At 39.6% G+C, this 11,564-nt stretch overlaps 1 protein-coding gene across 6 annotated transcripts in view; it reads right to left on the bottom strand.

The window, feature by feature from the left end:
- Positions 1-3,285: 3,285 nt before the first annotated feature.
- Atp2b1 (ATPase plasma membrane Ca2+ transporting 1) overlaps positions 3,286-11,564 on the bottom strand; it is a 106,956-nt gene continuing 98,677 nt past the window's right edge. For 2 of the 6 annotated variants that reach the window (XM_031349474.1, XM_031349475.1), the window contains exons 20-22: positions 9,716-9,898; positions 9,194-9,345; positions 3,286-6,584 (exon numbers count right to left, since the gene is read on the bottom strand). In XM_031349474.1, the coding sequence (XP_031205334.1) occupies positions 6,572-6,584; positions 9,194-9,345; positions 9,716-9,898 (348 nt within the window). In that variant the 3' untranslated portion in view covers positions 3,286-6,571. The remainder of the gene's footprint in view (positions 6,585-9,193; positions 9,346-9,715; positions 9,899-11,564) is intronic. The other 4 variants (XM_031349469.1, XM_031349470.1, XM_031349471.1 and 1 more) reach the window with 2 other exon arrangements.

Genomic DNA, 11,564 nt, shown 5'->3' with positions numbered 1-11,564 from the left:
CCCCCCCCCGCCTCAGGTCAATGACAGAATAGGATGAGGGAGTCAACTCAAATACATAATAAAGATGAAGTCAACAAAGGTTAGTAGGCAAAGATGAGAAATGAAGAGATGTCAGCCATGCCATAGATAAGTACGATCAGAGGTGCAAAGGGTTTTTTAAGAAGTCAAACAAAGGACGGGCTGGAGGACGTTAGGCCGGAGAGCTGAGAATGGCCATCCCTTGTTTGTTTCCATAATGAAAAACAGCAAATAGAATGGTTACTGCCATCCACAGGGAAATATCCATTCAGGAGGCAAATGGAAAAGAAGTGAGATGCTTAAAAATGGTACCAGCCTGGTGCCAACTGGATGGGGAGGGCAAGTGTGAATGAATACAAATAAGAAAAATGGGCACAGGCAGATCTTTACAAGGGGGCAATAAAGAGACAGAGGATTAAACTGGAATAGAGCACATCCGTTAAGTTACTCTCCACCCAACCGGTTCACACGTTTAGTTCTCACCAGGATTGAAGTTCAGTAGTTGCCTACTACCTATCCAAGCATTTGTTTGAGACAGGATTCACTGTGTAGCCTTCGATGGCGTGGAACTGAGAGATCTGCCTGTTTCAGCCTTTCAAGTGCTGGGATTACAGGGTCACACACCATTGCCTGGCTCTATTCAAGCTTTTAGAAAACTGTCCCACTGGCCTGCCCCATTCAAGCTACACTTTCTGGCCCTCTAACTTGACAAACACTAACTTACTAGAGGCTGTGTGAAAGGTACTTCCTGATAGCAGAGCAGGTGGCTCCCTGAGTCCAGTAACTCACCTGTGAGGATGTCTGTGAATGCATTATGTAATACAGACTCACCCTCCAACCCCCTGACCTGCACCTCCCAATGTGATCCTGTCTGATTCTGCTTAGGGTCAGAGAGGCAGGAGTTCCTCTTCATAGGTTGTTGGATCAGTATCAGAGGAGCAGGAGATTTGAACAACAAAAACCATCAAAGCAGTTAGCAGCTCATTTAGCAGGAAGGAAGTCAGAGACTAATTCCCAGGCAATTGTCTAAGATGACATGGCAGGACCCGACTCCTTAGAATTGGAGTGGTTAGCTGTACTGTTTGATGGCCTTCGTCCCTACTGCACTTGAGAAGTGGAGAAGTACTACTTCCCTTAATTCTACAGCAGGAAAACAAAACATGAAAGATGCTTTGACTTGCAGTGGATTCACATCAGAGCAGGCTTATGATGAAAAGGATCCTAACTTGAATTTTGAATGCCACACTCCTGGTCTTACTGGCCACTTTTTCTCATCCTCACTCTCTAGCTATTCACTAAGACATGCTGCCTCAGACTAAAGACTGCTTTGGTGATTTCCAAAGCAGTATTAGAAAAGACTTTTAGTATAGTTTATCTTAATGGAGATACCATAATGACCATAGAAGTCAGCTAGCAGCATCTCGTTTTTTTATAAACCAAAGGGATGGAGCACTCACAAACTGCATGGCTGCAGATGGCACTAAGACTGCAGAAATCAGAAGGGCTACGATTTTCTTAAATTTGACTCACTGAAATCTAATGTGCTGCAGTGTCTGTCACGTGGGCTAAATATTAAAGCATTAAGAATTTTCAAGGAAAATACTGTCGAGACACAAAATAACTCACTAAAATAAATTCCAGGGGATTGAGGGGTGGATGGGATCTCAAAATACAGCTATGAACATCTCAAAGGGTATATGAAAGAGAGCAAAAGAAGAGTGAGCCGTGTGTTAAGTGGTACATTCTGTAGGTCCAGCTTTTCTTCTTTAGAGGGACAAGAGTACTCATCGCATTAACGTGATACATTTTCACATGACTAATCAAAGTGCTGACCTTTTAATGCTATCTATGAAACTTCAACCCCCCCCCATCTCAGCAATCCTAACTGAAGCATGCGGTGAACATCACTGTCCTATCTTCCTCTGACCTGTGAAGAAAGCTTGGGCTACTTACTTCCTAGGCAACGACTCTTCACCTCAGTCTTTGAGCTGCTCTCGGAAGCATCTGTTATCAGAACCGACCTGGCAAAGGCAGCACCAGGCCTTTTGATATTCATTTGACTCAGGTGCTACCAGCTGCGGCTCCTCAATGCTGTCTTCTACCATATGTGGGAAGGTGACTTCTACCATTATGTTCCAAAGCTTTCTAAGCCTCAGTTTTCCCTTAAGTACAATGAAGTTCACAGGGTTATTATTTACATAATTCATATAAAATGCTTGGCATCCTGAAAATACTTCATAATTACTAGTTAACCGGTCAAAACCCCATTGCTAACACGGGGAAAAAACCCTATATGACCTTTAAACTTTGATTTAAGATAAGAGAAGCTTAGTCTTGAGTTGAACCCAAATCCAGAAGTGCACAGTGCTTTTCATAGGGCAGTGCTGCTTAAGTTAACTGTGCCAGGCGCAACCACCATATAAATGCACATATTAACGTTAAGCCATGAATATACTGTTCCATGATGACAATTAGAACTCGGAGAAAACAGAGCCTGCTTGTACTATATTTGGCTATAAGCTTATTTTTGTATTTTTTTAAAAACAAATATGAAAAGTGGAAAAGAAATTATTCTCATGGCAAAAGTACACAGGATTAGGTGTTTATGGGAAAAAGCTACCAATCTGTTGATAAAGAAATTATTTGGTTGAAGGTAATTTTCTTATTGACACATACCCAAGAGAGTAGTAGAGCAACACAGATAGTCATATATATGTAAGAATAATTGAAAAAGGAGGGTGCTATGTACTTAAGGCAGGGCTCTAGAGCAACCCAGGTTAGAGACTGAACAGGATCAAGAAACCAAGGTCTCTAAAGGAGGAAAAATGCCAAGAAACTAAGGCTAAAGAAACTGCCTGTTCCTATTTAGTTTAGCTTTACAAATAGAACACAATTAAAAAATTCAACCTAACAGTTTTTATGGTAATCACTGACTATGGAAACCACCGAAGTATAACTTTCACTGCTATTATTTTTCCATCACAGAATTAAGATAACTGATACTAAAAAGTTTGGATTGTTTAATAAAGTGTTCTTAATCATGTGGAAAACAAGTTCTGAACTAAACCATTGCACTCCCTGCTGTGCACAGGGGCTGGGGCACTGTACCCACCTCCCTTCTAGAGGGGAAACCAGGTAAGTACACGAGAGAGAACACTGAGTTACCGTACCAGTCGTAGATTAAAAAAAAAAAATCTTGAGTAGAAAAAAAAAGAAATGCCAAAATATGACGTTCAGATTATCCCGTTTCAAAAAGTTCAGTCCCCATTCAGAAACAGATAAACAGTATATTTATTAAATGAGTTAAGACAAATAAACTTTACAAATAGACAAATAATAAAAGGCTCAGTGGCTAAAAGAGATGGTAAGCATCAGTAAAAGAAATCAACACCATCATGGTAGTATCTCAGTTGGCTTACATGTGGAAGGTTCAAAGAGCAATTTCACAGAAATGAAGCCAGGTTTTTTTTTTTTTCTCTTATAAACAAATCACCATTTTCTTGGTTCAAAACTGATAATCTGTTATGAAAATTACCATATCACATATTTGTAAGATGACAAGAAGTAACTCATCCTCAGAGTGCGACAAGTATTTACAACCACGGAAAGGCAATGATGAGGAGAAAAGGGATTCTAAAAAATATACAAAGATTAAAAACATTTGGGATGCAAAATTAAACAAGTTTTTTTTTTTTTTCTGATTTTGGTTAGAGAATAAAAGAGAAAAATGTGAATTACAGATGTTGATTTAGCTATACACACTATATAATGGGATCCAAGATCTTGAACAGCTTGCTTATAATTTTTTTCCTACTTACATAATGCTCTGGAAATTTCTGGTAGAAATTACAGTGTCTCAAAGAGAGAAATGCACACCGAGCGTGTCTTGCTATTACTTCACGGATATCCTAAGACCCGTTTATGGATTTAGAGGTGGAGTAAAAAGCCATTGCCTTGAGTTGAAAAAAAATGAAGACGGGAAAAGCTGGACACAAACCCTCGAAAGCACATGCACGTCTAAGTCTCTTGGTAATTACATTCATATTTAAGCATAACCAAAATAAAAAAGAAAGCTGAGAACATTTCCCTTTTCTCTATTCCCTATGCCTCACAGGCTTCTTCAGTGGATAGGGTCGATTTTTAGAGTTGAAAGGGTTCTTCAAGAGGAGTCTAGTCCCCCACCCTCCTTCAGGGTGAGTCATTTCCCCAAGATCATGCAGCACATTAATGGCAAATTCAAGACGAGGAGCCCAGCCTGGGCCCCTGGTCTAAATATGCGTCCCAGCATATCATGCTACCTCTTTTTACAGTATGAATAACTACAAATACCCGATGAGTAAAAATGTACAGTGATCAATGTGACAGAGCCGATGTGTTTCTAAGACTTGCAGAGAGTTACTGCAGGCAACTGATGGAGAGATTCCTCCCACCCGCCAAAAAAAAAAAAAAAAAAGAAAGAAATATTATCAAGCACCATCAACTAGATGTTTCTTTGCTAGGTCAGCATTCTTGGAAGTAGTAGTCCTCGTAAACTTTATGTCCGCCTGAGGATTGCTTATCTGGCGAGGTTTGCGCCCTGAAACAATACCACTTTCTAAAGGGTCAAGACGAGAGGCAAACAAAGGAAGAAGGTAGACAGAAAAGAAGCAGAGAGCCCGGAAGTTCAATGGTCTCAGAGACGGGCATTTCAGTGTAGAGTTAGTTGATTATTACATCTACATAGAGCACATTTAGAAGCTTCCTCATATTTTTCACGTGCCATCCCTTTACTCTAATCTGTTACTGGGCCACTTAATAAAAACAAATATATCAGAGACAACAGTGGTCATTACTTCGTATAAAATGGCAAGACTATTTTACTTTGGATAGAACTAGGTTCTATGAAGAGTACGTTAGGAGGCAAAACTGCTGTCTCAGCTTGACTCTGTGGGGTGACCATGAAAGACTTCAAACAGCCCTTCCTGGGGCTGTCACCAGCTTGAAATTTATTCGAGTTGTGGTTAGCGGAGACAGGCTGATGGGGCACACAGACAGAACCAAGGAGCTGAGCTGTCTGAAGAACCATTGCCGTGTATTTATTTAATAAAAGGGCATATTTATTTATGTTTACAAACAAGTTTCAAAAACAAAAGAAAAACATGTATGCCTCTACCTATTAACCTTTCTCAAAATGCCAACAGCCCTCCTATGCTGTGTGAAGGTCTCTACGGAGTTATTAGAAACATTAGTACAGTCACTCACAGTTCACTAAGACATCACTGAACTAACATATTTAGACAAAAACAAAAAAGACTAAAGGTTTCTCTTGTACTTTGATAGTTTAATTTGATTGGCCTGAAACAGCAAAGGCATTTCAAGCATCTTTCATTGTGTATTTGATGTCCCGCAATAAACAGTCTACTAAATTCTGAACAAAAGGTTATTAGCAAGTTTTCAAAAAATTTAAAAATTAAACAGTTCTTTCAAAACCATTAAGTAGTAAATGTATTTAAGAAACTAATTAGGACAGATGCCATAACTTCATTAGAACACCACTGCTCATGGTTTTTGATTTTTTTTTTGTCTTGTTTTCTTTTTTTCTTTTTTGTTTTTTAAACAAAGCATTAGTGTTATCTATTTGGCTATTAGTATTAGCAATTTATCTACATATTTAACAAGATAAATTGTAGGCAAAAATTTAGTACAGTTTCAATAGAAACACCCCCCCTTTTTCCTGAAAATACAGCAGTATTTGAAGGACTAATTTTTCTCTGCATTAGTTATAAGGAAGCTTCCCATCTATGAAGAACAAAAAAAGTATCTACAAACCTTGTAAACAGATCTGTATCATTTATAAACATAAATAATCCAAATTATTAACAGCCAACAGCAGAAATTAAAGTATTCACTCAATGATCCAGGGCTCTCTGTCTCACCCAGCGTCACTCCTCCCTCCCTCCCATCAAGTACTGAGATAAACCACAGCTCTGCTAGTGCATGGTCAGGACAACGTTAGGTACCACTGATGACCCACAGGCCAGTCACCGCTGTTTATCTGTCAGTTCGTTTCTCCCACACCCCAAAAAAGCACCCTCAGTCTGGCAGAAAGCTTTGCTTTTTTTTTTTTTAAAAAAATAAATCTACATTCGTACAAGTGTGTCTTCTGTTGAAGTCCAGAGACAAGAATACTATCTTGTCCGTCACAATATGTGAAAAGACTCAGTTTCGATTTGTTTCTTTACAATGCAGCTAGTGTGTTAACATTCAGCTTACAATCAGAGTGATGTTTCCAAACTATGTAGTGGGCTTCCCGGGGATGAAGAGGTAGCAGACTTGTTCATTTCTATTGTAAGGTGAATTCCGCTGTCAACAGCATTGTTATTTTTGTTAGGAGAGGGCGGAGGGCTGGAGTTGCGTTTTGTAGGAGCGTCATCCTCAGCATCAGTGTCATCAATAAGGGGGATGTGCGGCTCTGAATCTTCTATCCTAAACTCAGGGTGTGTCATAAAGTTGTGGATTGAACTTCTTGATTCTGGCTTCTCTAACCCTTCGTATAAAGAACTACGAAATGCATTCACCACTCGGATCTGTAAACAGCACAAAACACAGAAAGATGTCAGAACACCAGGAACTTAACCACAGTAATGGTTCACTTATGAGTTTGAATCCACAAACAGCTAGGTATGAGTGAAATCGTATTTGCATGTAATGCAGTGGAACTTGCAATACACTGTAAAAAAATGAATATTTTAGTAGGACACTACAGAACAACGAAACCACATACTCTAATTGAGAGGTATACATTCAAAGAAAAACTAACAAAATCTCATTGTTACTGGCTAAAAATTTAATAGCCATTTTGTAGAATTTTTTTTCCCTAAGAAGACAAAAACGAAAACAAAACAAAATGAGAACTTAGCCATACACAAGCTTACTTGAATTATCTTTTAAATCAAAAAGCACATATTTCTCAAAACAAGTCAAGCTAAACAATGTCAAGCACAAAGGGTACTATTTATCATGCTAGGAATTAGGGTGTCACCAACTATGAACAAGCCAAGCAAATATAAGCCAAATGCCACAATGAAGTCACATCTGCCCCACTCCTTCCTTAATTAAAAATAAAGACGATCCCAAATACGTATCTATAAAAATGCTACTAAACAGCTATAAATATTTGAGTATATGCCATTTTTCTACAAAAGTGTTAGTGTTTTGTTTTTCTGTATAAAAGATTCTAACTTAATCACTAGAGTTCTCTGGAAAAAACAGATTCTAAACACACACCTGGGACTCTCAAAAAAAAAAATACGGAAGACACCATGTTTTGAAGTTTTCTTTCGAGTAACTATTTAGACTGTTACTGTAACGGCCTAACGATTTACTTTTCTTCTTGGGTGTGTGCTGTATACAGGAAACTAGGTTAAAAAACAAGCATAAAAATGTCACTGTAGTGCCAACAGTCAGGCTCAAAAAACTGGTGTCATTCAAAAAAATTTTTAAGAGGATAAAAATCAATTTAGCTGAGCACTTACATTAGCTAAAATATGAACATTTTTATCACATAGAAATGTTCACCTCTGTTTCAATAATTTTAAGAATGAAGGCACCATTTACTCATAAAGTTGAGGCCTTATACCAACATTCTGGAAGAAAACAGTAATCACTAAAATTATCTTAACAGTGAAATGATGGTTAAGATATTTATTCAAATAGACAACTGAATGTATATTTAAAAAATGTATGGCTAGGTCATGTGTCCCTTCAAATCACCACGTTTTTTCATGTTTGTCTTTCTGGACTTACCATCCCCACCCTCCACCCCCATCTGTCCTGGGAGTCTAAATCGGTGGTTCTCAACCTCATGGTCACAAGCTCTTCTGGGTTTGTGTAGGGAGGGGATCCCATATCAGATACCCTCCCTCCTCCCCCCTCCACACTTCACACATTTACATTACAATTCATAACAGCAGTAACATTACAGTGGTAAAGAAGCAACACAGGTCATTTTATGATGGGGTCACACCAGGGTCACAATGTTAGGGAGGTTGAGAACCACCGCTCTAAATTAACTTGGCCCTTTATACAGAGTGTAAATACAGCTGAGTGAGAAAGGGAGGCATAAAATGAGTTCCCCTCCCACCTACTAGAGGATGAGGAGGTGTAGCCAAATGGGGCTTCTCCACCGTAAGCCAGATGTAATGCCCCTATACCCCATGGAGTTTTTATGGAATATGGTGCGATGTTAGTAAACATAATCAACCCCAAGAACTCTCAGACTCTAACGTGCATTTCGCCTGACTGGGGATCCCGGGGAAAGGCAGACTCTGGTCCAGGAGAGGTCCTACACAGTCTGCATTTCCTTGTGTGCACACTCGTGTACACAGATACACACCCCTCCCCCCCACACCAAATGCAGCCTGTACATATTTCTTTTGACTTTATTATGTCATTGTATAATTCTACTTCATCATGCATTTCTATTTTAATTCGACAGACTAATAGCAGTGAATACACTGTCAAATTTGTTTGTAAAATCAGAATGTTATCCACGATGTACTTTTAAGCTGAATTAATTGTACAAAAGGGAAGAGCCAAAGAAACCGACTGATTGAGAGAGCATAAAAATAATGAAAGCTTATTCAGTGGCTCACAGGATCAAGGAAGACTTTAACTAAGTTAGGAAGGCAAGCAACTGGCTAGCTACGCGAGAGCTTTACTTCATGCTACTACTAACTTACTTTCTAAACGGACAATGTCAAAGCTGAAATGCCAAGTTCATTCTTTAGCGTTATGAAGGTACATTTTCTGGTTCTGTTAGCTCAGTTTCAAATCACATGCTTCTGGGAACCATGCAGTATGCATATGTTGAGAGGCATATACTCAAAAATTTATAGTCGTTCCATAAATGCTAAGCTGTAGTTTCACTCCCCATATGAACGCTAAGAGTTAGCACAGAGACAAGCTCCCAGATTTCCAGGGTAATCTTTGGTTGCAACTGACCCACCTTTCCTCTAACCCTCTAGGAACTGAAACAGCAACAATGGCAACACTTGAGGTCTCAGTCCACTTTACAAAAAGAAAGCTTTATGAAAAGCCCAAACAATGAGTTCAAACAGTAAGGAGAGAATGAGAAACGTTAGGTGTGTGGAGTAGGAAATGTTAATTTCATGCACTTAGGAACACACACTCACACCCCACAGTAGTAGAAGCAGTAGAAGAGGAAAACACTACATGTGTAGGGGTAGAAATATTTGTTACATCATGATGCTGGCTGGCGATGGAGGGTTGTCGCCTTAGAGCCCCCTGAATGGAACTTCCACTCTGGAAAGCATTCACTACATCCATCTGCAAGGAATCAGAGATCGTGACAGCTTGCTCAGCAAGAGAGAGAGAACAAGAGAAAGGACCGTTCCATCAACCAACATTTAAAATGTAAAGGAAAAGGCACTTTTACAGAGCAGATAAATAGGCAAGATGTAGCATTTTGAGATGAGAGGGGAAAATAAAAGCTAGGGGAAAAAAGCTGAGGGCATATAAGAGACATTCTTTCATAACCAGTTAAAAGTTTCACTCAGTTCAGCCATCAGTAGTAGTTTTCAAAAGAATACATTTTGTGGGCCAGGAAGGCTGGAAAGGCAGTCAAAGCACAGGCGGACCTCTCCCCAGGAATGCTCTTACCCCGGTCAGTTCTCCTACCTCTCTACCAGACCCATACCTGTGTTTGGATTCTGTTCAGGCCTCTAAACCACAAGATCTGGCCACGCCGCAACTCCCTTTCGGCATGGTCAATCTCTTCAACATCCTCTGCTAATTCCTCCTCAGGTATCTCCTCCTTCTGTGTTCCATGACCAGCTTCTTTTAGAAACTTTAAGCGGCTGGTTGGAATGGTTGAAATAAGCTATAACACAGGGGAAAGAACTTAAGGTGTTAAAAACTGCAGGAGTGTTTGTTTATCTTTACCAGAGAAGCAATGAGATCCTGGCTGCCAGATTTTACCCAGAACAAAAATTATTCAGTTATACAAAAGACATACGTTTGCAGGGCAAAATGTTTTCTGAATACGAATTAACTTAATTGTATTTCTCATATTTTAGACATTCATGACAATGAATTTCACAACCATGTGTATGTATATAAAATTTTCACTTGAACTCTTATTAATTACATTTGATTCAAATAAAAAGTGGTCTTACTGGATGCAAAACAAACTTGTAATCCATTAGTGCTATAAAAGTTCAACAAACGAAAACACCAGAATTCAGAAAGTCATTAAGGTTACACTGAAATATTTTAGTTAATTATTTTTGGAAAACTTAGCTACTTAAAATTGGATCAACACTGATTGATAATAGCGATACCTAGCAAGGGATGCCCCCAGAGACAAAAAGAGTACCAGAAACATCAACAGTACACATTGACAGTTGAGTGTTAGCAGGCAGTACGTATGGAGCAGAGTTTACCACGGGGAAACTGAGAGGCATCCAGACAGAATAGCCTGGAGCTCCTCTACTCCTGCCTCCTGAGGTTAACAGAGGTAAAACGGGCTTAGATAAGTAAAGTGACTTGCTCATGGAATGGCTAAGATTCCAGGCCTCCTGGGTACCAAAACCAAGACTCTCTCTCTCTCTCTCTCTCTCTCTCTCTTTCTCTCTTCCTTCCTTTTTCTTCCTTCCTTCCTTCCTTCCTTCCTTCCTTCCTTCCTTCCTTTCTTTTAGCATCACACAATTAAAATCAACAGACAAAATTAACAGAAGCCCACTGCTACACAGCACTCAGTTTCTTCTTCTTGACATTAGGCGGATTTTTAGATTGTAGGCTTGGGCTCTGCCTATCAGAGAACATTACAAAATAATTAGATTGGAAATCAAAAAGAGAAACGTGGACCAATCATGGATCACGGAGAGAGAGATTTTTAAGGTAATGAGAAGACACGTAGACTGAGCTAAATATAAGGTGAGTTTGGTTTGCTCTGCATCACGGCAGAGCTCACACAGTTCCCCACAGCCACTCACTACCCCTCACTCAAGGATGTGTCGGTACTGATTCTCCAACAGCCATTAGATACCAGTAACAACAGCCCCGAGGTGAACACTGCACATGGCGTTACCACCCATCTTTAAAAGAAGGGCATGGGACTGCTAGTGGGACGACTCTCAGGAACGCTGCAGAGAGCTTACTTTTCTGTCTTTCTTGACAGACACACGGTTAAAACCATCCAATGCCTGAAAATCCCATTTTGTAGCCGTGTTTTCCAGATATCATGACTTTAAAGAACCGCTTGCTAGGTAAGACTCAAAACTTCTCCTAGGGCTTTTAAAAATATTAACTTATATAGTAAAATAATGGAAGTATGTTTATTCTGAAAATATAAAAGTAGGTGATAAAGACACAGGCGTTGACATCCTAACCAGTCACGGATGTGCCCTTTGTAGCAGCAACCTGTTTTATAATCTTAGTAACGGGCAAGAGACCAGAGCACAACAAACGAGAGTCATCTAGGACAAGCTGCCTAGGGGAGGGAGACAGATCCCGTGTCACTCAGAATCCCCTTTTGTGACTCAAGG

The sequence above is a fragment of the Mastomys coucha genome, unplaced genomic scaffold, assembly GCF_008632895.1.
Source record: "Mastomys coucha isolate ucsf_1 unplaced genomic scaffold, UCSF_Mcou_1 pScaffold4, whole genome shotgun sequence".
Lineage (NCBI taxonomy): Eukaryota > Metazoa > Chordata > Mammalia > Rodentia > Muridae > Mastomys > Mastomys coucha.
This window is presented reverse-complemented; position numbering and strand designations above follow the sequence as displayed.